This window comes from Pan paniscus, chromosome 13, assembly GCF_029289425.2.
Source record: "Pan paniscus chromosome 13, NHGRI_mPanPan1-v2.0_pri, whole genome shotgun sequence".
Classification (NCBI taxonomy): Eukaryota; Metazoa; Chordata; class Mammalia; order Primates; family Hominidae; genus Pan; species Pan paniscus.
The window spans coordinates 23269479-23292300 of record NC_073262.2 but is presented as its reverse complement, the minus strand read 5'-3'; the positions used below and the strand labels follow the sequence as shown (position 1 = coordinate 23292300).

The following is a 22822-nucleotide window of genomic DNA, read 5'->3' as shown; positions in this document are numbered from 1 at the left end:
GATCACCTGAGCACCGGAGGTCAGGAGTTCGAGAGCAGCCTGGCCAACATGGTGAAACTCCGTCTCTACTAAAAATACAAAAATTAGCCAGGTGAGGTGACAGGCACCTGTAATCCCAGCTACTTGGGAGGCTGAGGCAGGAGAATCACTTGAAGCCGGGAGGCGGTGGTTGCAGTGAGCCAAGATCGTATGACTGCACTCATGCCTGGGCGACAGAGTGAGATTCCATCTCAAAAAAAAAACAACAACAACATATATATATATATATAGAGAGAGAGAGAGAGAGAGAGAGACAGAGAGAGAGAGAGAGAGAGAGAGACAGAGTATGCCCCCACCCAGTCTCTGCCCTGCCCCCATTTTGTCATGCACCAAATAGCCCAGACTATATACCCCCACCCAGTAGTAGCCCCACACCAAGGCTAGTTGGTGCATGACAAAATGACTAATGTCAATGATGCAGGTGAGTTTTGCTTTAGGAAAACCAAACCACACTTGCCCAAATTTTAAGTTGATCATTTGAATTCCGAAGAAAGATTTGTAAAAGAAATTTTTGTATTTTGGCATAATTCTAGATTTAGAGAAAAGTTAGCAATATAATAAACAGAATTCTCATATCCCCTTCCCCAAGTTTCCCCCTCTGTTAACATCTCATATGACCATGTACATTTGCTAAAGCGTAGAAACTGAGCTTGGGGTGGTCCTCTGAAGGCCACGTGGGACTTTATCTGAATTTGAAGAAACATCTTGGAAAAGTCATTCTCCTCTCTTAAGAAGCTAGGATCAGACATGAAGATGAACCACATCTGAGATGACAATATGGGCCATTGGAAAACAGGGTTCAAGGATACAAATGTGATGGAGCCAAGTTTGCAGGACAGCAAGGTATGATGAAGAGACGATCAGTAGTCGGGAGGCCTCAGTTCCTGCCTGGGTCTGTCATTCACTCTGTGTCTTGGCAAGTCCCCTCACCAAAGTGCCTCGGTTTCTTCATCTGTAAAATGGGAATAACATTCCTCGCCTGGTGCCCCTGGCAGAGTATGGCCGGTACTGGTTTCCCCCTCAAATCCATTCTCCCATCTTCCTCAGTAAGAACCTCTGCTTTTTGGCTGGGCACATGCCACTCCAATAAGGACTACATTCCCCAGCCTCCCATATAGCAAGGGGGAGGCCAGGTGACTATGTGCTAGTCAATAGGAAAAAAGCAGAAGTGGTGTGTCCATCTTCCACAGAGAGAGGTGTGCCCTTTTCTCCCATTCCTTCAGCCTGTGGCTGGCAGGAATACTGTCATAGTGGCTGGAGCTCCAGCAGCCATTTCAGACTGTGCCATGACCCGGCAAATGGAAGGTTCACCCGGCAAACAAACATGGCATCAGAAGGCTTCCCTTCCATTGTACGACCTATTACCTTCCGACCAGGGTTTCCTAACCTGAGTCCTATTGACATTGTGGGCTGGATAAATCTTTGTCGTGGGGGCTGTTCTATGCATTACAGGATGTCTAGCAGTATCCCTGGCCTCCACCCACCATACACCAATAGCACTCCCACCCACCAGATTGCCATCGTCCTCTGGGGGCAAAACAACCTCTAGTTGAGAAACCGCTGCTCTGGGACAAATTGCATCCAATAAGAATATAATGCAAGCGGCTGGGCACAGTGGCTCGTGCCTGTCATCCCAGCACTTTGGGAGGCCGAGGCGGGCGGATCACCTGAGGTCAGGAGTTTGAGATCAGCCTGGCCAACATGGCGAAACCCCATCTCTACTAAAAATACAAAAAATAATTAGTCGGGTATGGTGGTGGGCACCTGTAATCCTAGCTACTCAGGAAGCTGAGGCAGGAGAATCGCTTGAACCCAGGAGGTGGAGGTTGCAGTGAGCCGAGATTGTGCCATTATATTCCAGCCCGGGCGATAAGAGAGAAACTCTGTCTCAAAAAAAAAAAAAAAAAAAAAAAAAAAAAAAAGAATATAATGCAAGCCACAAATACCAGCCATGTATGTAAATGTTTAAAAAGTAAAAATACGCCGGGCGCGGTGGCTCACGCCTGTAATCCCAGCACTTTTAGAAGCCGAGGCCAGTGGATCACCTGAGGTCAGGAGTTCAAGACCAGCCTGGCCAACATGGTGAAACCCCAACTCTATTAAAAATACAAAAATTAGCCGGGTGTGGTGGCAGGGCACCTGTAATCCCAGCTACTTGGGAGGCTAAGGCAAGGAGAATTGCTTGAACCCAGGAGGCGGAGGTAGTGGTGAGCCGAGATCGCGCCATTGCACTCCAGCCTGGGCAACAGAGCAAGACGCTGTCTCAGAAAAAAAAAAAAAAAAGTAAAAATAAACGTAAAATTAATTTTCATAATAATATTGTATCTAACCAAATACATTCAAATTGTTATTTATTATATGATCTGTATAAGAATTACTGAGGGGCTAGGTTACATTCCTTTTTTATATACAGGTTTTACATTTCCAGCACACCTCCATGCAGACCAGCCAGATCTCAAGTGCTCAACAGCCGTATGTGCCAAGAGGGTACCTTAGCGGGTGACATGAACTCTAGACTTCTGGAACTTGAGGGAGAAATAAGCCTCTATCTCTTCTAAGCCACTTCATTTTGGGGTTTCTGTTACTTGCAGAGAATGTAATCCTTACCAGCACACAGGGCTTTTGATGAACCACATGCTGTTGAACACTCAAGAAGAAATTAAAGCGAGACTGCTGACCCAGGGCTGAAAAGCAAAGTGCCTTAGAGAAGCCAGGCAAGCCTGCCCTGCACGCTCCGTCACTGTCTTAATGCTCCCAACGGCTCCATCAGGGAGGCATCATCATCTTCATTGCATAAACAAAGATTCTGAGCTTGGAGAGCGTGGTGGGTGCTGTCATGTCCAGCCAAGGTGTCCCCTCTCCAGCTGCGGCACTCAAGCCCCTGCTGCAGGGAGCCTTGGCAGGTGATAACACTGACAGGTCCCTCTCCAGGACTCAGCTGAGCTGCTTTGCCCAAAGTGATGTCCCTTCCCCAGGGCAACCACATCTGTCCATGACTGGTCAAGGTGGTATAGAAAGGCTTGAACCCCTGCCCAAATTCTGGACAACTTGGAGCACCAGCCTGGCCCTGGAGCTCATATAGGATCCACTGAGGCCTCACAGCTTAACTCTGTCCTCTGCTCACTGCTTCCCTCGTTCAGAGCTGCTGATCCCAAGATAAACTGTGATAAACATGTGTGCACACGCTTTCCCTCTGGCTCAATTCCGCCCTCTACCTTGGCCATCCTTCAACTCCTATTCATGCCTCAAAACCATCTTCTCAGATGTGAATCCCCAGTATTCATCGTGATCTCTTTCGAGAGCAGCTGGGAATCCCTTGTGGGGCTGCTAAGGGGGTGACACCTGAGTACTCAGTGGGCCCCTTTCTGCTGCCTCTGCAGGGAACCCAGGCTGATCCTGGGAGCAGAGGACATCTGGTCACAGCACCTTTGCCCAGTGTGGGGTGAAGAAGGGAATGCCGGGCCTTAAGACAGGAATGGATGAGAGCCAGAGTATGGTTGTTGAATTTACAGGCCTGGCCTCAAATCCCAGCTGTGGCAGTCAGCCTCCCAAGCCTGTTTCTTCAATCGGAAGGTCAGGTGATGTTTCTTCTTCTCAGTGTCGGGAGATGACAGTGCACGGCTCTGGGTCTGGCGCACAGTAAAAATCAATGTTCCCACCACATGGGAACTGTGAACATTCACAAAATAAAAGAGGAACTGGCAGGCCATCTCCTGCACATCTGTCTCCTCCTCCTCAGCAGCCTGGAAGCCCCAGGGGTCCAGACTAGGCCTAATTGTGCCCTGTAACACCCAAGAGTCATGGGCAGAAATATGCATTTTTGTTCACACAGTGAGACTCAAATGCTGTCTCTGTAGGCATTGCTGAATTCCACCCTCCCATAGTTAAAAACCTACAAAGAGAGAGAAAGTAGGCAATGACCCAAAATACAGAGAGTCATACTCAGGTCATGAGAGCCATCATCCCTGAGAAGCTAAACTCACCTGAACCTAAGCTTCACCACAACCATGAAATGAGCCCTTATTATTCCCAATAGCAAAACCCAGATCCACAGGGCCCAGCGTATCATTTTTCCATTTGTATGAAACAAACCAGCCCACACCTCAGTGGCGTAAGGCCACAGCCATCCATTTGCTCTCGAGCCTGCATTTTGGGCAGGGCTTGGGTGGGCAGGGCTTGCCTCAGTTCTATGAGGTGTGGTTGGAGGCAATCCCCTGGGGCATCTTAGATGGGCTCTGCTGAGTGGCCAGAGGGATTGGAGGCTGACCAGGTCTCCCTCTCCAATGGGGCATTTGGACTCTACCTGGTGGCTCAGAGCTCTGGGAGAGTTAAGAGAAGCTGCCTATCATGCTTGTAATCCCAGCACTTTGGGAGGCTGAGGTGGGTGGATCACCTGAAGGTCAGGAGTTCTAGACCAGCCTGGCCAACATGGTGAAACCCCATCTCTAATTGAAATATAAAAAATTAGCTGGGTGTGGTGGCAGGCACCTGTAATCCCAGCTACTCAGGAGGCAGAGGCAGGAATATCACTTGAACCCAGGAGGCAGAGCTTGCGGTGAGCTGAGATCCTGCCATTGCACTCCAGTCTGGGCAACAAGAAACTCAAAAAAAAAAAAAAAAAAAAAAAAAAGAGAAGCTGCCTAGGGGCCAGCCCAGAAGGGAACAGCATTACTTCCCCTGCATTCTATGGTTAAAGTAAGTCACAGGGTCAGCCCAGGCGGAAGGGGGAGGGGAGGGAAACAGACACCACCTCTTGATGGGAGAAGCAGCATGAGGTCAATTTACTCCACCCAAGGTCATAGATTCAGATGGAGCTAAGTAGTAAACCCAGGTCTGAACCATCTAATAATATTGACTGCCCTTCCTCCAGGCCTTTGCAGGAGCGTCTACTGGGCCGGAAACCTCCCTCCATCTCCACAGATTGGTTTCACTTCCACTCACCCATCCATCAGGAGATATCACTTCATGCTGGAGCCTCTTCGGAGCTCCAGAGTCCTCCTCTGTGTTCCCAGGGCAGCCTCTACGTCCCTGACCACACTGTACTGTCACTGCTGCTTACCCATGGACCTCTCCTGTTAGAACTCAAGGACGAGTCCAGCAAAGGACATGTTCTTTCCAGACCACCCCAGAGTGCCTCCCATTTAAACAATGGGTTTGTCATGGACCCTGATGGGGTGAGGTTGGTTGTGGGGGTCGGTGTTCAGGATGTTTCTTTGGAAGTTCCCTTAAGAGTAACCCCTGGGCAAGGAACTGGAAGGAAGCAGGAGGGAGACCCTGAGCAGGACACAGGTTTTGTGACAGCTTTGACTGTCTTCATGGGGAGTCCTGGGGCTAAAATACCCCATCGGCACTGTCCCCAGTCAGGCAGAGATGGCCAAGCTTTTATACTTCTGCTGGGATAGTCATTGGGATGTGGGCTATCCCAGGAGGGACATGACAGAGGGCAAGGCTGCTCTCTGAGCAGGGGCAGTTCCTGGAGAAGCCGATGGCTGGGGGACTGTCTGCTGACAGCACCACCTGAAGCCGGGGAAATATTCCCATTCTCCTAACAGGGCAGAACAGCGGGGGGCAGTCCTTGAGGGCTGCACAGAGGAAGTGGTTTGCCAGTTGTGACCTATGGCTGGAGGGAGGAGGGCAGGAACAGCAGAGTGAGGGAGGGTTTTACCCACATCCATGCCTGGGGGAGTGGGGAGTTCTGGACCAGGTCCCCAAGGGATGTCATTTGACTGGATTAATACTCAGGGACAGAATCCCCATCTCCTCTGTGCCAGGTGCTGTGCCATGTACTGGAGGACCGGATAGCACCTGGATATGGGTCAGGGCTCCAGGGAACTCCACTCCCTCCTAATGGCACTCCCCTCCACCCCATGACCCACTGTCTACACTGCTGCCAGACTGATCTTTCCAAAAGGCAAATCATACATGTGACTCCTCTGCTTAAAACACAGAATAAAATCCTAGCTCCTTGTCCTGGCCTGCCAGGCCCTCTGATCTTCCCCGCCCTCCTCACCTCATCTCCTAAGCTCTCCTGAAGACCAGCCATGCCAAGTAGGTCTTCCTCAAGGCTTTGGCAGTCACTGTTGCCAAGGGGGTAGGGAACTATGCCTGGAACTATTTTTCCCTAGGTGTTGTTCACAGAGATGCTTCCTTTGCATCCATCAGGTCTCAGCTCAATGTCACCTCCTCCAGGAAGGCTTCTCTGATTACTCTTTTGGTGCATTCCTTTTTTTTTTTTTATGTTTACTCAACAAATATTTATCTTAACTATGTCCCATGAACTGTTCTAGGCAGTGCAGGTAACGGGGTGTTAAGAGAGCCAGGCCCTGTCCTCTTGGAGCTTACAGTCTAATGGGAAAGACAATCAGTACACAAGTAAAAATAAAAAATAAAAAAATGTCGGCCTGACTCGGTGGCTCACGCCTGTAATGCCAGCACTTTGGGAGGCCAAGGTGGGCGGATCACCTGAGGTCAGGAGTTCGAGACCAGCCTGGCCAACATGGCGAAACCCCGTCTCTACTAACAATAAAAAAATTAGTCAGGCGTGATGGGGGGCGCTTGTAATCCCAGCTACTCAGGAGGCTGAGGTAGGAGAATTGCTTGAACCTGGAAGGAGAGGTTGCAGTGAGCCCCGAGATCGCGCCACTGCACTCCAGCCTGGGTGGCAGAGCGAGACCCCGTCTCAAAAAAAAAAAAAAAACCAAAAAAAAAAACCAACAAAAAAACCCCCATGATTTCAGAGCGTCTGAAGTGCTATGAAAAAACAAGAGCGAGGAAAGGCGACAGAGAGGGCCTAGGCTGGAAATCTCGGAGCCGCTCTGGAGACCGGCCCTGGGCGTAGAGTGGGGAGCAGAGGCCAGAGGGGCCGTGTGGAGCGGGTTGGGGGCGGCAAGGGTCACCTGAGCCCCACATCGGAGTTTGGGGAGAGCACCCGGCCGGCCCTAGAGCCCTCTGGTCTGGCCGCCCCGGAGGCGCGCTCGCTCGCCGGAAAGGCACGCGCGGGAGTCAGCCAGGTGCGGCAGCCGCGGGGAGCCGCCCTCCGGGCCGCGCTTCCTGGGGGGCGGGTCTCACCGCTGTCCCGCCCCTGGGCCGCCGATAAATGCGCCGAGCCGGCCGGCACCGCGGGTTCGGAGCGCGAAGCCGCGGGTTGGAGCTCGGCGCGCCCCGCGTCTGCGCTTGCTGCCGCGCCCCGGTCGGCGCGCTGGGAGTTCCAGCCATGCTCTTCTGGCACACGCAGCCCGAGCACTACAACCAGCACAACTCCGGCAGCTACCTGCGGTAAGGGCCGCGCGCGGTCCCCGCGGGGCTCGGGCCGGGCGCCGTTGGACGTCCAGGGGCGGAGAGGGGGCGCCCCCGCTGGGCCCTGGCCTCCCCGCTGTCCGCCCTCTGGGGACCGAGAGACCCGCCCAGCGTCCCGCCTAGGGACTGACAGATGGACGCCGGCGGGACCCCACGTGCGGAGTTGGGGGCCCGCTGGGGAGGCGAGCGCGCAGAGCCCTATGTCTGCGAGGGCTCCTCCCAGGCGGCAGAGAGGGTGCAGGGCGAGCACCTGCCGGCCCGCCGCCTCCCCTGGCCCATCCGCCCCCTGCGGCCCTCCTCTCCCCCGCATATCGGAGAAGTAGAGGAAACTTCCTGCCAGCAGCCTGGTGCCCGGCCCGGGGAAGTTCGTTCCCTGCTCTTTGCCCGTCTCCGCCGGGCCCCCTCTCCCAGCCTCGCGCCCTCTGCAGTGCCCTTCCTTGGACGAGGGGCGGGCGGCGGCCAGGGGCGGCGGGCTCGGAGGGGCAGGTCGCCCCACTTCCCGCGATGGTCTTGCGCGTGTTCGCCCGAGGCCCGCGTGGTTATTGCCCTTGATGGAAATCTTTCTTCTGCTGGAGGGATTTGAGTAGTGCCCTTCAGAGGGGAAAGTAAGTCCTGCGTGTTTTGCACAGTTCCCCACAAGCCCCTCTTAGCGGTAGGACCCCGTGTGCTCTCGCTCCCGGAGGATTGTTTTTCCCTGTTCTGCTGCTGGCCGGGACTAATGGGCAGTCATTTCACTTTGTGAACTCGCCTGAACCAGCTTTAGCCTGTCCTTATTTCCATCTTAGTCACAGTTTATGAAATGTGCCTAATTTAACCCAAAGGGCATTTGATATGGGCTCAAGGAAAATGAATGATGAGGCCGAAGGAGTCACAGGCATTGACAGCGCCCATACTAGAGCTACCTTTAAGTGCTAGTTTTGGCCCCAACAAGTTCCCACTTAGATCTTAAAACGTTATTTGTAATTCCTGGCTGCTGGTAGGTATTTGTCCTCCCTGAAGACATCCCCTTTTCCTGGAGGCGGGGGAATGATTGGGTTTAGTGGATGTATCTGCTGTTTTTATTCATGGGCCAAAGTAGTTGGAGATGGCAAAGTCTGGAGCCTTAAAGGCTGACAGCCACCCGGCAGACCACGGTGATGTCACCAGAGGGAAGCCCAGGAGGAGATGTTAATCACCCAGAGATTAAGTGTCCATTCACTTGCAAGAAATGCTACAATGGAATACATTTTTACTGTACTGAAGTTTTAGTTGTAGCTTTGGCTAAGTTTTAGTTTGCTGCCATTAAGTATGTTGCCATATCTTAACAATGAGTTTGAAGGTGACCCTGAGTTGAAGGTGAGTGTACTTGAAACTTCCTAGATACCTACAATGTCCTCACCCCGTTAGGGAACAATTCTCCCTTGTTAGGGAACAATTCTCCCTTGCCTGGGAGGTACAGTTCTGACATCTGCTACCGAGATGGAAGTTTATCTGGAGTAGCTCAGGTACCTTTTAGGATTTGGTGAAAGGAGGAGGGTGAGCGTTGGGAGTGGGTGGTGCTGTAAAGCCATATTGGCTTCTGGGGTCATCGGGGGACCATGGAAAGAAGTCCTTGCCCTTTTTTATGTCACTTCTTGGAAGCTGGGAGTTTTGCCCTCAGTGGGGGCCAAGGTGGGGGTTTGTGCATATGCCCCTGGTCCGCTGACTCTAGAGGGAGGGTCTGGTCCTTTTCCTTGCGTTTTTTGTATTTTATTTTTGGTCGTCTCCTCACTTGGCAGAACTTCTGCAAGCTGTCTGACCTCACCAGGGTAGAGGCCTTTACTCCCTTCCCCCTTTCTGTTTGATGTTCTCGTGACTTTTATTCCTTGGCAAATAAAGATGCCAGGCTTGAAACAAGTTACTGTTGAGGGATGGTTCTTAACTTCCTCTGCCCACCCGCCCCTTTTTAAAAAATTTAAAGGCAGCAGTCCGTGGATTATTAACTTGACACGGTCTGGGCAAACATGAAATTATGCAATCCTCAGTGTTCCTAGAGAACCGCCTGGGCTGGGAGTGTGCCCTGCTCTGACAAAAGGAAGACGCCCTGTGGGGAAAGTCGAGACGGCCTTGCACCCTTATTTTTCGGCAGTGGATGGTGACGGGGGAGGCCCACACAGGGCAGGTTTTCCAGGTGTGTGCTCAATGCCAGGCTTTTTCTTCTCAAAATTGATTAGATGTTGATGGGGTGTGTGCCGGGTTTGTGTTGTAGAGACGCTTGTTTATGATGTGCGAGGAACAGATTGTACCAGTGACTCTGTTTATACAGACAAGTGGGGTCAGCTAATTGGATTCCTAGTCAGGGACCCACGAAGGGAAGAGGGTTATCAAGATAAGAGCACTGGCACTTATTTGGCACTTGTTTATGTGCTGCTCATAATTTAGAGACCTTACACAAGCCTTGCCTGCCTGTAGGTCATTCATGTTCTCAAGGAATTCTTTGTCCCTTGTAAGGGCATTTTTAAAATGCTGGGTTTTTTGTTTCTTTCTTTTTCCTTTTTTTTTTTTTTTTAGAGATGGTGGGGTCTCACTGTGGTGCCCAGGCTGGTCTCAAACCCCTGGCTTCAAGCAGTCTTCTCACCTCAGCCTCCCAAAGTACTGGGATTTCAGGCATGAGCCACTGCTCCTGGCTTAAAAAATATATCCAGAAACAAGTTCCTCCCTAAGTCGCAGGATGATGACTTCATTTTTTTTTTTTTTTAACGTGGGGAGTTTTGTTAAGAGGTGGAGGAAAAGAAACTTGGAGCAAGGATTTCAAGATTTCCCACTTGGATAAGAAAATAGACTGGGCTGGGCGCGGTGGCTCACACCTGTAATCCCAGCACTTTGGGAGGCCGAGGTGGGTGGATCACCTGAGGTCAGGAGTTAGTGACCAGCCTGACCAACATGGTGGAACCCTGTCTCTACTAAAAATACAAAAATTAGCCAGGTGTGGTGGCTCATTCCTATAATCCCAGCTACTCAGGAAGCTGAGGCACAAGAATTGCTTGAACCCGGGAGGTGGAGGTTGCAGTGAGCCGAGATCACGCCACTTGCACTCCAGCCTGGACAACAAGAGTGAAACTCCGTCCCCCCCGCCCCCCCCAAAAAAAACCAACCACACAAACACAGACTTGAAGCCAAGGTCCTTCCTTCCTGTTTGCCTTTTGGACAGATCAGAATGACCCTGAAAACAGTGTCCAGTTGTCCTCTCTTTAGAAGGGATGGAGGAATGTCTCAACCTGGGTACTCAGGGAGGGAAGGGAGTGGTTTGTTCATTTGCATAGTTTACAGAGCCTGGAGGACAGAGTTGTATTGCTATGAGAAGTGGCCGGTAAATGGAATTGTTGATTAAAAAATAAAAATGTTTGTTTAGATTTTTATTCTAAAAGTGAAACTTTATGAGTGATCGCTTGTGGATAGAAACCAAATAAATGTCTTAGAGGTCCCTTTGCTGCTAGCCTGTCTCTGGCATGGAGAGGATTTCTGTAGATGTTAGCTAACTTTGCCCTTTTACCTCCTTGATGGGCTGATTGAATCAGTGTTTTGGGGGGTCATTGAGTGAAACTAGAGTCACGAAGGAGCGGTTTCCTCTGTTTTAAAGCATCTGGAGTATGCGAGGGTTGCAGGAGTGCAGCCAGCACCCTGTGATGCGCGTGCCGTGTCACCCTGGGCCCCGGTGGTCTGCGTCGTCTCTCTAGCTTCGCCCTGGCTCTGTGCAGGAGTCCCCTGGGGCTCTGCTCCTGACCTCTGCTTCCTGTGTGTTGCAGTGATGTGCTCGCTCTGCCCATCTTCAAGCAGGAGGAACCCCAGCTGTCCCCCGAGAACGAGGCCCGCCTGCCACCCCTGCAATATGTGTTGTGTGCTGCCACGTCCCCAGCCGTGAAGCTGCATGAAGAGACGCTGACCTACCTCAACCAAGGTAGTGGCCAGAGGCCCCGGGCCAGGGCGGAACCCAGAAGCAGTGGGGAGCTGATGTGAAAGGCCCATTTGGGCCTTGTGACTTTGTTACGGTGGGTGAGGTCGGGCTCGGGAAAGAGAACAGGTGCAGGTTCAGATTCCATTTTCCAGCTGTGTGACCCCCTCCAGCCTCAGTGTCTTCATCTGAAAAATGGAAACATCAGATACCTTACGCGGGTAACAGGGTAACACTCTGCATTCCTCCTATAGCCCCTCCATGGAGCAGATGCTAGCATTATTTCTGTTTTTCCCTCCCTCCCTTCCTTCCTTCTTTCTTTTTTTTTTTTTTTTTTTTTCCTTTTTTGAGGGAGTCTTGTTCTGTTGCCCAGGCTGGCATGCAGTGGCATGATCATGGCTCACTGCACCCTTGACCTCCTCAACCCAAGAAGTGACCCTCCCACCTTAACCTCCCAAGTAGCTGGGATCACAGGTGTAGACCACCATGCCCGGCTAATTTTTAAATTTTTTGTAGAGCTGGGGGGGGGTCTCACTATGTTGCCCAGGCTGGTCTCAAACTCCTGGGCTCAAGTGATCCACCTGCCTGCGCCTCCCAAAGTGCTGGGATTACAGGCCTAAGCCACGGCGCCTGGACACATGGTGATTATTTATTGTGACCATGATTGTGTCCTTTGAAGACATACACTGAGTACCGTCAGCATCCCAGGTCCTGGAGCTGCACCTGGCAGTGGTGGGATGGCTGGCCTGTGTCCTGCGCAGCACCGGAGCAGGGTTGCATCCATGCTAGACAAAAGCCCTCTGTGGTGATGGGGACAAGTTCCCTCACCATGTCCTGAGCGAAACAGGCTTTGGAGTTTGAATTCCAACTCTGGCACTTCCTAGCTCTGTGACTTGGAGCTGCCTTTTTTTTTTCTCTGAACCTCAGTGTTTTCATGTGTAAAACAAGAAGTATAATTTTGTGGAGTTTAAAAGAATGAAGGTCTGTGAGGTGCCTGGTATGATAGTGGTTGTTCAGTTGCTGGTTCCCTTTTCCAGAACACGTGGGCAAGTATCCTGATGGATGGTGTTTTTGTGGTTCTATCATGATTATGAGTATGCGTTTTTTGCACTTTCTTCCTGGGTCGTCTCATGACCACCCTGGCATCATGTGGATTTGTCACCTTCTGCTTTATCTTTTATTGTTTGTGTGCCCCAGACATGAAACAGTTCTGGCCACCCACCCAGGCATCCAGCAAGGATGAGCAAAGGACTGTGTGTCTGCTCTACCCCTGACTGGTATGATACCCCTCTACTTTCAATGGGCAGAGCAGACGGGCAGAGGAACGCTGGTTTCTGTGGGGTCACAGGGAATTGCAGGGGAGCTGCAGTGTCGTAGCAATTTGTCTTACATGTGTAGCTTCCTTTCCGCGAACTTTGATTCCTCAATTTGGAGAGCCAGCCAGGGTGGAAGTCCAACGTGGTCATCAGGCTCTCTGCTTACTGCTGAATTTGCCAGCTTCTGGGCCAAGAAACTAGCTCAGAAGTAGCAGCTGGCTCTGTCTGCCTCCCTCTGGGTAGAAGCAACCCCCTCTCATTGTGGAGGGGCCGCAGTGGAAGGTGATGCTTTATCCCCAAGGGCAGCTCTGCCGGCCTCAGTTGTTCTTGCTCAGCCGAGCTCCCTCAGCTTTAGAGCTTCCTGCTCAGGCCCGGAGACCTGTGCACCATCTGCAGTGGACGGTGGCCATGGTTGGTGGGTGACGTGGCCAAGTGTGCATCTGTGCCGCTGTGTGGAATGGTTTTTGCCATTTGCCTTTCACTTTCATGGAAGGTCAAGTGCTACCAACTGGTTATGCACCTTTGAGCACTTTCTTTCCTCTTTGGGCCTCTGCTTTTTTGCTTAAATTTAGCAGGGAAAAATGAGATGTTTATAGCATCCATTGAGCTTTGATGTGGTTCTTCTTGTTGGCTAAGTCCTGTGGTGCTGAAGAGTGGGTCCAAGGTCTGAGGTCTTGCTCCTAGACCAAGATATTGTGTGTCTGTCCCTGCCCTGGCCCCTGCTCCAGTTGGTAAGGCCATTAGCTGAGTTCCTTACCTTTCCTCCACCCCTTCCAACTCCTTTTTTTTTGAGACAGAGTCTTGCTCTGTCTCCCAGGCTGGAGTGCAATGACACGATCTCGGTTCACTGCAACCTCTGCCTCCTGGGTTCAAGCAATTCTCCTGCCTAAGCCTCCTAAGTAGCTGGTTTTTCAGGCGTGTGCTACCACACCCAGCTAATTTTTGTATTTTTAGTAGAGACGGTGTTTCTCCATGTTGGCCAGGCTGGTCTTGAACTCCTGGCCTCAAGTGATCCACCTACCTTGGGCTTCCAAAGTGCTGGGATTACAGGTGTGAGCCACCAGGCCTGGCCACCCCCTAGGTGTTTTTTTTTTTTCTTTCTTCTTTTTGAGACAGTCTTGCTCTGTCACCCAGGCTGGAGTGCAGTGGTGCAGGCTCGGCTCACTGCAACCTCTGCCTCCTGGGTTCAAGCGATTGTCCTGCTTCAGCCTCCCAAGTAGCTGGGATTATAGTCATGTGCCACCACGCCCACCTAATTTTTGTATTTTTAGTAGAGACGGGGTTTCACCATGTTGACCAGGCTGGTCTCAAACTCCTGATCTCAGGTGATCCACCTGCCTCAGCCTCCCAAAGTGCTGGGATTACAGGCGTGAGCCACTGTGCCCAGCCTACTAGGTTTTTTAAAAAAGAGTTTTAAAAGTTGATCCTCTCATAGATCAGTTAAAAGAGAGAAAAAGGAGTTACCCCTATGGTCTCATCATCTCATGTTAATTTGGTATATTTATATTTTTAAAATTATATTTTGTAGGTTATTAAAATAATCTACTTTATAGAAAGTTTGAATAATTTAGAAAAGCAAAAGGAAGACAATTAAAACAAAATTAAAATCCCCTCCGATTTCACCAGAAACCACTGCTAACCTTATTTCTACATGTTTGTATATATATCTTTCTGTGATTATGCTACAGACATATATCCTTTTTTTCATTTACTATATTTGTCAGCCGTCTCATGTCATTGAAAATGATTTGAGGACTTGCATTTCTGTAATGGCTGCATAGTATTACATTGTATATTTCTATGACTTTTAACTGTTTCATATTATGGCCACTTAGTTTCCAGTTAGAAATTAAATACTATTATGATGAACAACATCCTTGCATATAAATCTTCCTGTGAAATGTTGATTATTTATGTATTTTAAAAATAAATACCTAAGAAGTAGAATTTCTGGATCAAAGGATTTGAACATTGAGGCTTTTGATGCATATCACCAAATTGCTTTCTCAGAAGAATGTACCAATTTACGTGCCAGCCAGCAGTATACATTTTGTCTCTTTTCCAATATTGGTTATTGTTTTTTGTCATCTGATTAGTGAAACATGGAATTTAATCCTAAACTAACATTTCTTTTCTTTTTTGAGCTGGGGTCTGGCTTGGGTTGCCCGGGCTGGACCCAAATTTCTGAGCTCAAGTGATCCTCCTTCCTCAGCTTCCTGAGTAGCTGGGACTGTAGGTGTGTACCACCACCCCTGGCCTTAAATTAGCATTTCTGTGATTGTTAATGCAGTTGGATATTTTAAAATACATTTATTGATCTTTTTAATTTGTTTATTATATTCCTGTCCTTTGCACATTTTTGTTGGGGTGTTTATATTTTATGGATAAGGGCATACTATTTATGAAGAATACCAACCTTTTAGCTCCCATTTTTTGCAAGTATTTTTCTCTGATGGTTGCAGGCCATTTAACTTTCGTTGGGTGATAACTATATTTATGGTGTAAGGTATATGTTGTGATTTTTTTTTTTTCTGTAGAGATCTATTTTAAATGTCTATGGTCAAATCTTTCATTCTTTGAAAATAAACTTTTCTTTTATGCTTAAAAGAAAATGGCTGCTCATCTCAAAATCAATTAGCTGAGTAGTTTTCTGAATTTCATTTAGAGGTGTCTAAATTTTAACACTTACTGAAATGCATTTGGAATTTATGATGTGATATGAAGATCTGAGTTTGTTTATTTTCTAGTTATCGCCTGACTTTTCCTACCTTTATCTCACAAATTTAGAAAGTCAATTCTGAAACTTTTTTTGTTGGCTTTTTTTTTTTTTTTTTTTTTTTTGAGACAGGGTCTTGCTCCATCACCCCGACTGGAGTGCAGTAGCTCCATCTCAGCTCACTGCAGCCTCTGCCTCGCGGGCTCAGGGGATCCTCCTACCTCAGCCTCCTGAGTAGCTGGGACTACAGTTGTGCGCCACCACACCCGGCTAATTTTTGTAATTTTGGTAGAGATGGGGTTTTGCCATGTTTCCCAGGCTGCTCTTGAACTCCTGGGTTCAAGCAGTCCTTCCACCTCGGCCTCTCAAAATGCTGGGACACTTGTGAAACATTAAAAAACCCATCATTCTCAGCAAACTAACACAGGAACAGAAAACCAAACTCCGCATATTCTCACTCATAAGTGGGAGATGAACAATGAGAATATATGGGCACAGGGAGGGGAGATCACACACTGGGGCCTGTCGGGGGGTGGGGGACAAGGGGAGGGATAGCATTAGGATAAATACCTAACGTAGGTTACGGGTTGATGGGTGCAGCAAACCACCATGGCACATGTATACGTATGTCACAAACCTGCACGTTCTGCACATGTATCTCAGAACTTAAGTATAACTTAAAAACAAACCATATCCTAAATTGTAAGGCAAGCAGTAGACAGACTTGTCCTGTGCTGCTGATGTTCTTGCCGAATTCCTCATTGAACTAATTTTTGTAGCTTAGAAATATGTTTTCCTGTGTCAGAGAGGTTCCTCTCAGTATTCTTTTTAGCCGTTCCCAATAATTTATTCTTACAGAGGGTTATAACCGTTAAGACTTCCTTCTCAACTGGGCGCGGTGGCTCACGCCTGTAATCCCAGCACTTTGGGAGGCTGAGGCAGGTGGATCACCTGAGGTCAGGAGTTCTAGACCAGCCTGGCCAACGGGGTGAAACCCCATCTTTACTAAAAATACAAAAATTAGCTGGGCGTGATGGCGGGCACCTGTAATCCCAGCTACTTGGGAGGCTGAGGCAGGATAATTGCTTGAACCCAGAAGGCAGAGGTTGCAGTGAGCCAAGATTGAGCCACTGCACTCTAGCTTGGGTGATAGAACGAGACCCTGTCTCAAAAAAAAAAGACTTACTTCTATACTTTTTCTTAAAAAAACAAATGGATGAGATTATGCTTTATGTGGTTGTTTCTTGCTTTTATTAAATACTGTTCTTGTAATAACATTTTCCATTATTATTAAAAGTATCCTAAACATGTAAAATGTCTACATGTTATTTCTTTTTCTTTTTTTTTTTTTTTTGAGATGGAGTCTCGTGCTGTCGCCCAGGCTAGAGTGCAGTGGCGCGATCTCGGCTCACTGCCAGCTTCGCCTCCTGGGTTCACGCCAGTCTCCTGCCTCAGCCTCCCAAGTAGCTGGGACTACAGGCGCCCACTGCCATGCCTGGCTAACAGTTTGTATTTTTAGTAGAGATGGGGTTTCACCGTGTTAGCCAGGATGGGCTCGATCTCCTGAACTGATGATCCACCTGCCTTGGTCTCCCAAAGTGCTGGGATTACAGGTGTGAGCCACCGCGCCCGGCCTCTACATGTTATTTCACTATTTCCTTTTGTTATTTAGGGCAGAATATTGTCATAACTGCTGGAAAAAATATACAGTGTAATTGTTTTAGTGTCTGCCTCCCATAATAGAATGGAAGTTCTATAGGGCTGAGCCATGCATTAAATAATTTTTTTTTTTTTGAGACAGGGTCTTCTTGCTCTTTCACCCAGGCTGAATGCAGTGGCATAATCATGGCTCCTGCAGCCTCCACCTCCTGGAATAATTAGTCCTCTTGCCTCAGCCTCTCAAGTAGCTGGGATAAACGTGCTACCACACTCAGCTAATTTTTCTATTTTTCGTAGAGACAAGATCCCACTATGTTGCCCAGGCTGGTCTCAAACTTCTGAGCTCAAGCAATCCTCCTTGGCCTCCCAAAGTGTTGGGATTACAGGCATGAGCCACTGCCTGGCCCCTACAATTTTAAAGTATAGGCTGAAGAATACCCCTTTTCCTAAATGCTTGGGATTGGAAGTATTTTGGATTTTGAATTTTCTTGGATTTTTGGATATTTGCATATCCATAATGAGATGTTTTGAGGCTCTGACCCACATCTAAACACAAAATTCACTTACGTTTCATGTACACCTTAGGCACATGAGATGAAGGTAATTTTATACAATATTTTAAATAATTTTGTTTATAAAACAAAGCTTGTGTACATCGAGTCATCAGAAAAGATGATCTCAGCCACCCATGTGGACAATATGTGGGGTCACATCAGGACTCAAAAAGTTTCAGGTTTTGGATTTTTGGATTAGGGATGCTCAACCTGTATCCTCAGTATTAAGCTGAGTGCCTTGAGAGTATAGTAGGTGCTCTGTAAATATTTAGAAAATCTAAAAATAGGCATGATTTTATCCCCCCGCCAATCAGTAATGCTGCACTAGATATCTTTTTCAGTGTACCTCATTTAAGTAGCTTATTCTTTATCATATGACCAAAGGCATTGATACAATTGGTTTTTTTTTTTCTTTTCTTTTTTTTTGGAGACAGAGTCTTGCTCTGCTGCCCAGGCTGGATTGCAGTGGTGTGACCTCGGCTCACTGCAACCTCTGCCTCCTGGGTTCAAGCGATTCTCCTGCCTCAGCCTCCCGAGTAGCTGGGGTTACAGGCGCCCACTACCACGCCAGGCTAATTTTTGTATTTTTAAATAGAGACCGGGTTTAGCCATGTTGGCCAGGCTGGTCTTGAGCTCCTGACCTCAGGTGATCCACCCGCCTTGGCCTGCCAAGATACAATTCTTAAAAAGTAGTTTTGACACGTCATTCAAGACATTTTTCGTTCATTGAAAAGCCTGCTATTAAGTGTTTATAAGCCTCTATGGTAGTTACTGCATTATTCTTGTGAAGCCACCACAGGTCCTCTCCTCTTCCTTGTAATGATGTGTTTAAAGTTCTCTGAAAACATGGAAAAGATGCTATAGGCATAAATCAAAAAGTCACTTAAACCACTGGATGCCCATTTCTCAGTGCAGTGTCAAACAAATGCCTTGAGGACATGTGGCTTGGACATGTGTGTTTCATTGGGATGTCCTATCACCAAGCCCAGTGGCTAGTTTTAGATATGGTGAAAATGATTTGAAAAACAAACTCTGTTCTCTTCCTCTGAAAAGGTCCTTCCTAGAGGTGGATAGAGAGTTGAATAGAGGTTTGCAAACTTCCAGGTAACTTCCTCTTTGTCAGTGGCCAAAGGTGGTTGTAGACATATCTTCCTGAAGGCTGGAGCCTGAGGGAAGGGACGAGGAGGGTGTGGAGGGATGACAAGGGATGTGGAGGAGGAGGAGTCCGGGAGAGCAGAGAAGAGAGAACCCCAGGCAATCTGCATGGGGATTTCTGGCTTGAGATAAGAAACAACATTGCAAGAATGACTTGCGGTGGGGAATGCTTTGATATTTTCTGTCAAAACAACTCTTGAGTCTTAAGTATAGTAATGAATTTTCATAATATGCTTACTTTCATTCATTCATGGAGTAAAATTTCCTATTGGTTGGAGGAGGATGGTGGCTTGGTGAGAAGAAAGAAAAGCCACATGCAAAGGCAAGCATGGGGGTGCAGTTGAACACACTGTCTATCCCAGGAATCCTAAGCGGTTCAGGATGATGAGGGTTTCAAACACAAGGGGAAATACGAGTGATATGGCTGGAGAGGTAGACCAGATATCTGACCTAGAACTCCACCTGCCTTGCTGAGGCTAAACCATCTGGCAACCACCTGGGCAAGTCACTGAACCTTTCTTTGCCTCCAATTCCTTACCTGTGAGATGGGGGAAGTAAACTCCCTACAAAGTAGGTGCTGCCGTATGGGTAAAATGAGCTAATGCATGTAGAACACTGAAATGCCGGGCACATAGCAAGCACTCACATGTCAGCCATTGTTATTAATAAAGAGGAAACATCTCACCAATCCTGTTTTGGAAGTTAACAAGGTCATCGAGTTGAGACTTTGATAACTTTTGCTGATTTTTATCCTTTCTTTTCCCGATTCAAAGATTAACACAGGGTTGGCTCTAAAGCTAAGAACTGCATCTCTTAGAGTTAAACGGTGGTAGCTTTGGGAAGGCTTGCTTCACTTTTCCGTTCATTCTTCACTCGCTGTACAACCACACGAGGGACATAACCCTGCGGAGAATTTCCTATGCAAGGTGTTGAAATAGCATTTTAGAAATAAAGATCACAAAAAGCACTGAACTCCTAAATGCCGTAAACTTTCATGTTAAGGAGGGTTTGTATTACCTGGTAGGCGAGAACCTCAGCCTTTAGGGTGGTACTTCTTTGTTAGCACTTGAAAATTTGGAAAGCACTTTCTGATACTCTCTTCTGGGTTGTTCTACCAAGATGCGTCGTTCCCATCTTACAGATGACCAGCTGAGAGGTGAAATCAGGCTTCCCTCTTATATCATGTAAGTTTGAAAGCCAGGAGAGTGATTGAACTGGGGTGCAATAATAAAGGGAGTTCTGGAAGGGGAAGCACCCTTTCTTTCTCTGGCTGCTTTTTCTTGGAGTTCCTGCAGGCAGGATTCTGGGCCAGGCACTTCGGTGCAGGAGCTCTGTCACTTGGTACTCCTGATGCAGCTCTGAGGGAGGGTGGATGAAGCTTTGTCGGGGGAAGGAATGGAATGGGGAGAAAATGCCTCCTTGGAGAGGAAAAAAACGTCCATTATCAGTTGCTCCTACCCTACCCCCAACCCTCCTGTTTTCCACTCACAGCAACCTCAGGGAGGGAGATAAGAGCTTCAGGGGAAAGTCCTGTCTTCCCTGCTCCTAGAACCAAACAGATTTGCAGTTCTGTCTTTTTGACCAGCTTCTGCTCCAGGGAAATCACTTGATTCTTTGGAGCCCGAGTTTCCTCATTTATGAAACCAGGACAGTTTCACTTTGTGGGTTACATGAATAACAAATACCTGGCAAACAATAAGTACCCAGTTATGTTTTTCCTTCTTACCAATTATATCAGTGACTTTGAATTTAAGGAATGAGGCAAAGGATTAGTTATTTTGTTTATCATCTTTTTTCCATAGCTGAAATTTTCTTTCCAGATTAATTTTTAGCCTGAAGTTTGGGAATATAAACTGAATAAACCAAATGACTTTAAAATGTATTACTTAAAAAATGTTTTCCCCTTGTTTTTTCCTGAGTATAAAGTAGTACATTCTTTTATAAAATAGAACAGCCAAACCATATATACTCTAGAAAATGTGCCATAGTTCTACCTTCCAGATTTTTCGTAGTCATACCTTAACCCATATATATCTGCTTCCATAGACAAACATGCATATAACCTTATATATGTTCGCCATGTGTACCTTTTGCTTTTTAAGAGAAATGGGATCATATTTATATTTGCTGTTTGACAACTTGCTTTTTTGTTTTTTTTTTTTATTTTTATTTTGAGACGGAGTCTTGCCCTGTCGCCCAGGCTGGAGTGCAGTGGTGCGATCTCGGCTCACTGCAATCTTTTCCTCCCAGGTTCAAGCGATTCTCCTGCCTCAGCCTCTCAAGTAGCTGGGATTACAGGCACCTGCCATCATGCCCAGCCAATTTTTGTATTTTTAGTAGAGACGGGGTTTCACCATGTTGGCAAGGGTGGTTTTGAACTCCTGACTTCAAGTAGTCTACCTGCCTTGGCCTCCCAAAGTGTTGGGATTACAGGTGTGAGCCACCACTCCCGGCCAACAACTTGCTTTAAAAAAAAAAAAAAAAGTGTGTTTAGAGATAGAGTCTCGCTCTGTTGCCCAGGCTGGAGTGCAGTGACACAATCATAGCTCACTGCAGCCTAGAGCTCTTGGGCTCAAGCAGTTTTCCCCTCCTCAGCCTCCTAAAGTGTTGGGATTATAGGCATGAGCCACTGTGTCCTGCTGCTTTTTTTTTCCCCCAAACAAAATATCTTCAATGTCTTTCCACATGAGTACATTAAAAAATATAATAAGCAAAATCTGATCTTTACTGGTTACACTACGATCATTGTATGGCTGTTGTATAGCTTGTTCTGTTGAGGAACATTAGGCTTGTTTCCATTGTTTTCATGGTTATAACCTGGTGCTCTAGTAATCCATGAACATCTATGTATATCTTTGTGTTTAAGCGGGAGTGAAAATAGCTGTAGGATACACACCTAGAAATAGAATTGCCAGCACGACATTTTGGTAGGTACTGCCGATTGCCTTCCAGTGAAGTTGTGCCAGTTTGTACTTTGTGAACAATAACTATCTGAATACTTGTTTATTTTCTCCTCCCTTATCTTTTTCCAGTCTCTGCCACACATGAAATATAAACTTGAGGGCAGAGACTTGGTCATCTTGTTCACTGCGAGGCCTAGCCCAGTGTCTAGCATACATCACTTCTTTAAATGACTGAAGAAGGTCTGTTTTTCTTTGCCTTTGCCAACACTGTTTACCCTTTGGTAACTGGTGGGGAAAATATAGGGTCTTCTTTTAATTCTCCTTTCCTCAATGATGTGAAATATTTTTTCATTTTACTCTTTTTGCCTTTCATGTGATCTACCCATTTTTCTAGTGAGATTTTCATCCTTATTTATTTGTAAGAGCTGCTTGTATATTTGGGATATTATAATATGCACTGGAAATATTTTCCCACTTTTTCATTCATTTCATTCCTTTTTAAATTAGTTTATTTCTTTTGCATATATATATATATATATATATATATTTTTTTTTTTTTTTTTTTTTTTTTTTGAGATGGAGTCTTGCTCTGTCACCCAGGCTGGTGTGCAGTGGCGCAGTCTCTGCTCACTGCAACCTCTGCCTCCCAGGTTCAAGTGATTCTCCTGCTTCAACCTCCTGAGTAGCTGGGATTACAGGTGTCCACTACCACGCCTGGCTAATTTTTGTATTTTTAGTAGAGTCAGGGTTTTGCCCTGTTGGCCAGGCTGGTCTCGAACTCCTGAACTCAAGTGATCCGCTGCAGCCTCCCAGAGTGCTGGGATTACAGGCATGAGCCACCAGGCCCGGCCTCTTTTACATAATTTTTGCTGTTTGTTTTTAATTTATAGAGGAAGGGTCTCTATGTTGGCCAGGGTGGTCGACAACTGTTGGCCTCAAGCAGTCTTCCTGCCCCAGCCTCCCTAAGTGCTGGGATTATACGCATGAGCCACTGCACCCAGCCCATAATAAAAGTTTTTTTGTTGTTGTTGTTTTGACAGGGTCTCACCTCTGTCACCCAGGCTAGAGTGCAGTGGTGCGATTACAGCTCACTGCAGCCTTAACCTCCTCGGCTCAGGTGATCCTCCTGCCTTAGCCTCCCTAGTAGCTGGTACTACAAATGGCCGCCACCAAGCCTGACTAATTTTTGTATTTTTGTAGAGTTGAGATTCTGCCATGTTGCCCAGGCTGGTCTCAAACTCTTGGACTCAAGCCATCCACCCCCGCCTCAGCCT

The 22822-nt window shown here is 47.6% G+C and overlaps 1 protein-coding gene across 1 annotated transcript in view; it reads left to right on the top strand.

Annotated features, from left to right (window-relative positions):
- Positions 1-5379: 5379 nt before the first annotated feature.
- TFCP2L1 (transcription factor CP2 like 1) overlaps positions 5380-22822 on the top strand; it is a 68586-nt gene continuing 51143 nt past the window's right edge. Inside the window, exons 1-2 of the mRNA XM_003819163.6 lie at positions 5380-7314; positions 11100-11251. Of these exons, the coding sequence (XP_003819211.2) occupies positions 7136-7314; positions 11100-11251 (331 nt within the window). The 5' untranslated portion in view covers positions 5380-7135. The remainder of the gene's footprint in view (positions 7315-11099; positions 11252-22822) is intronic.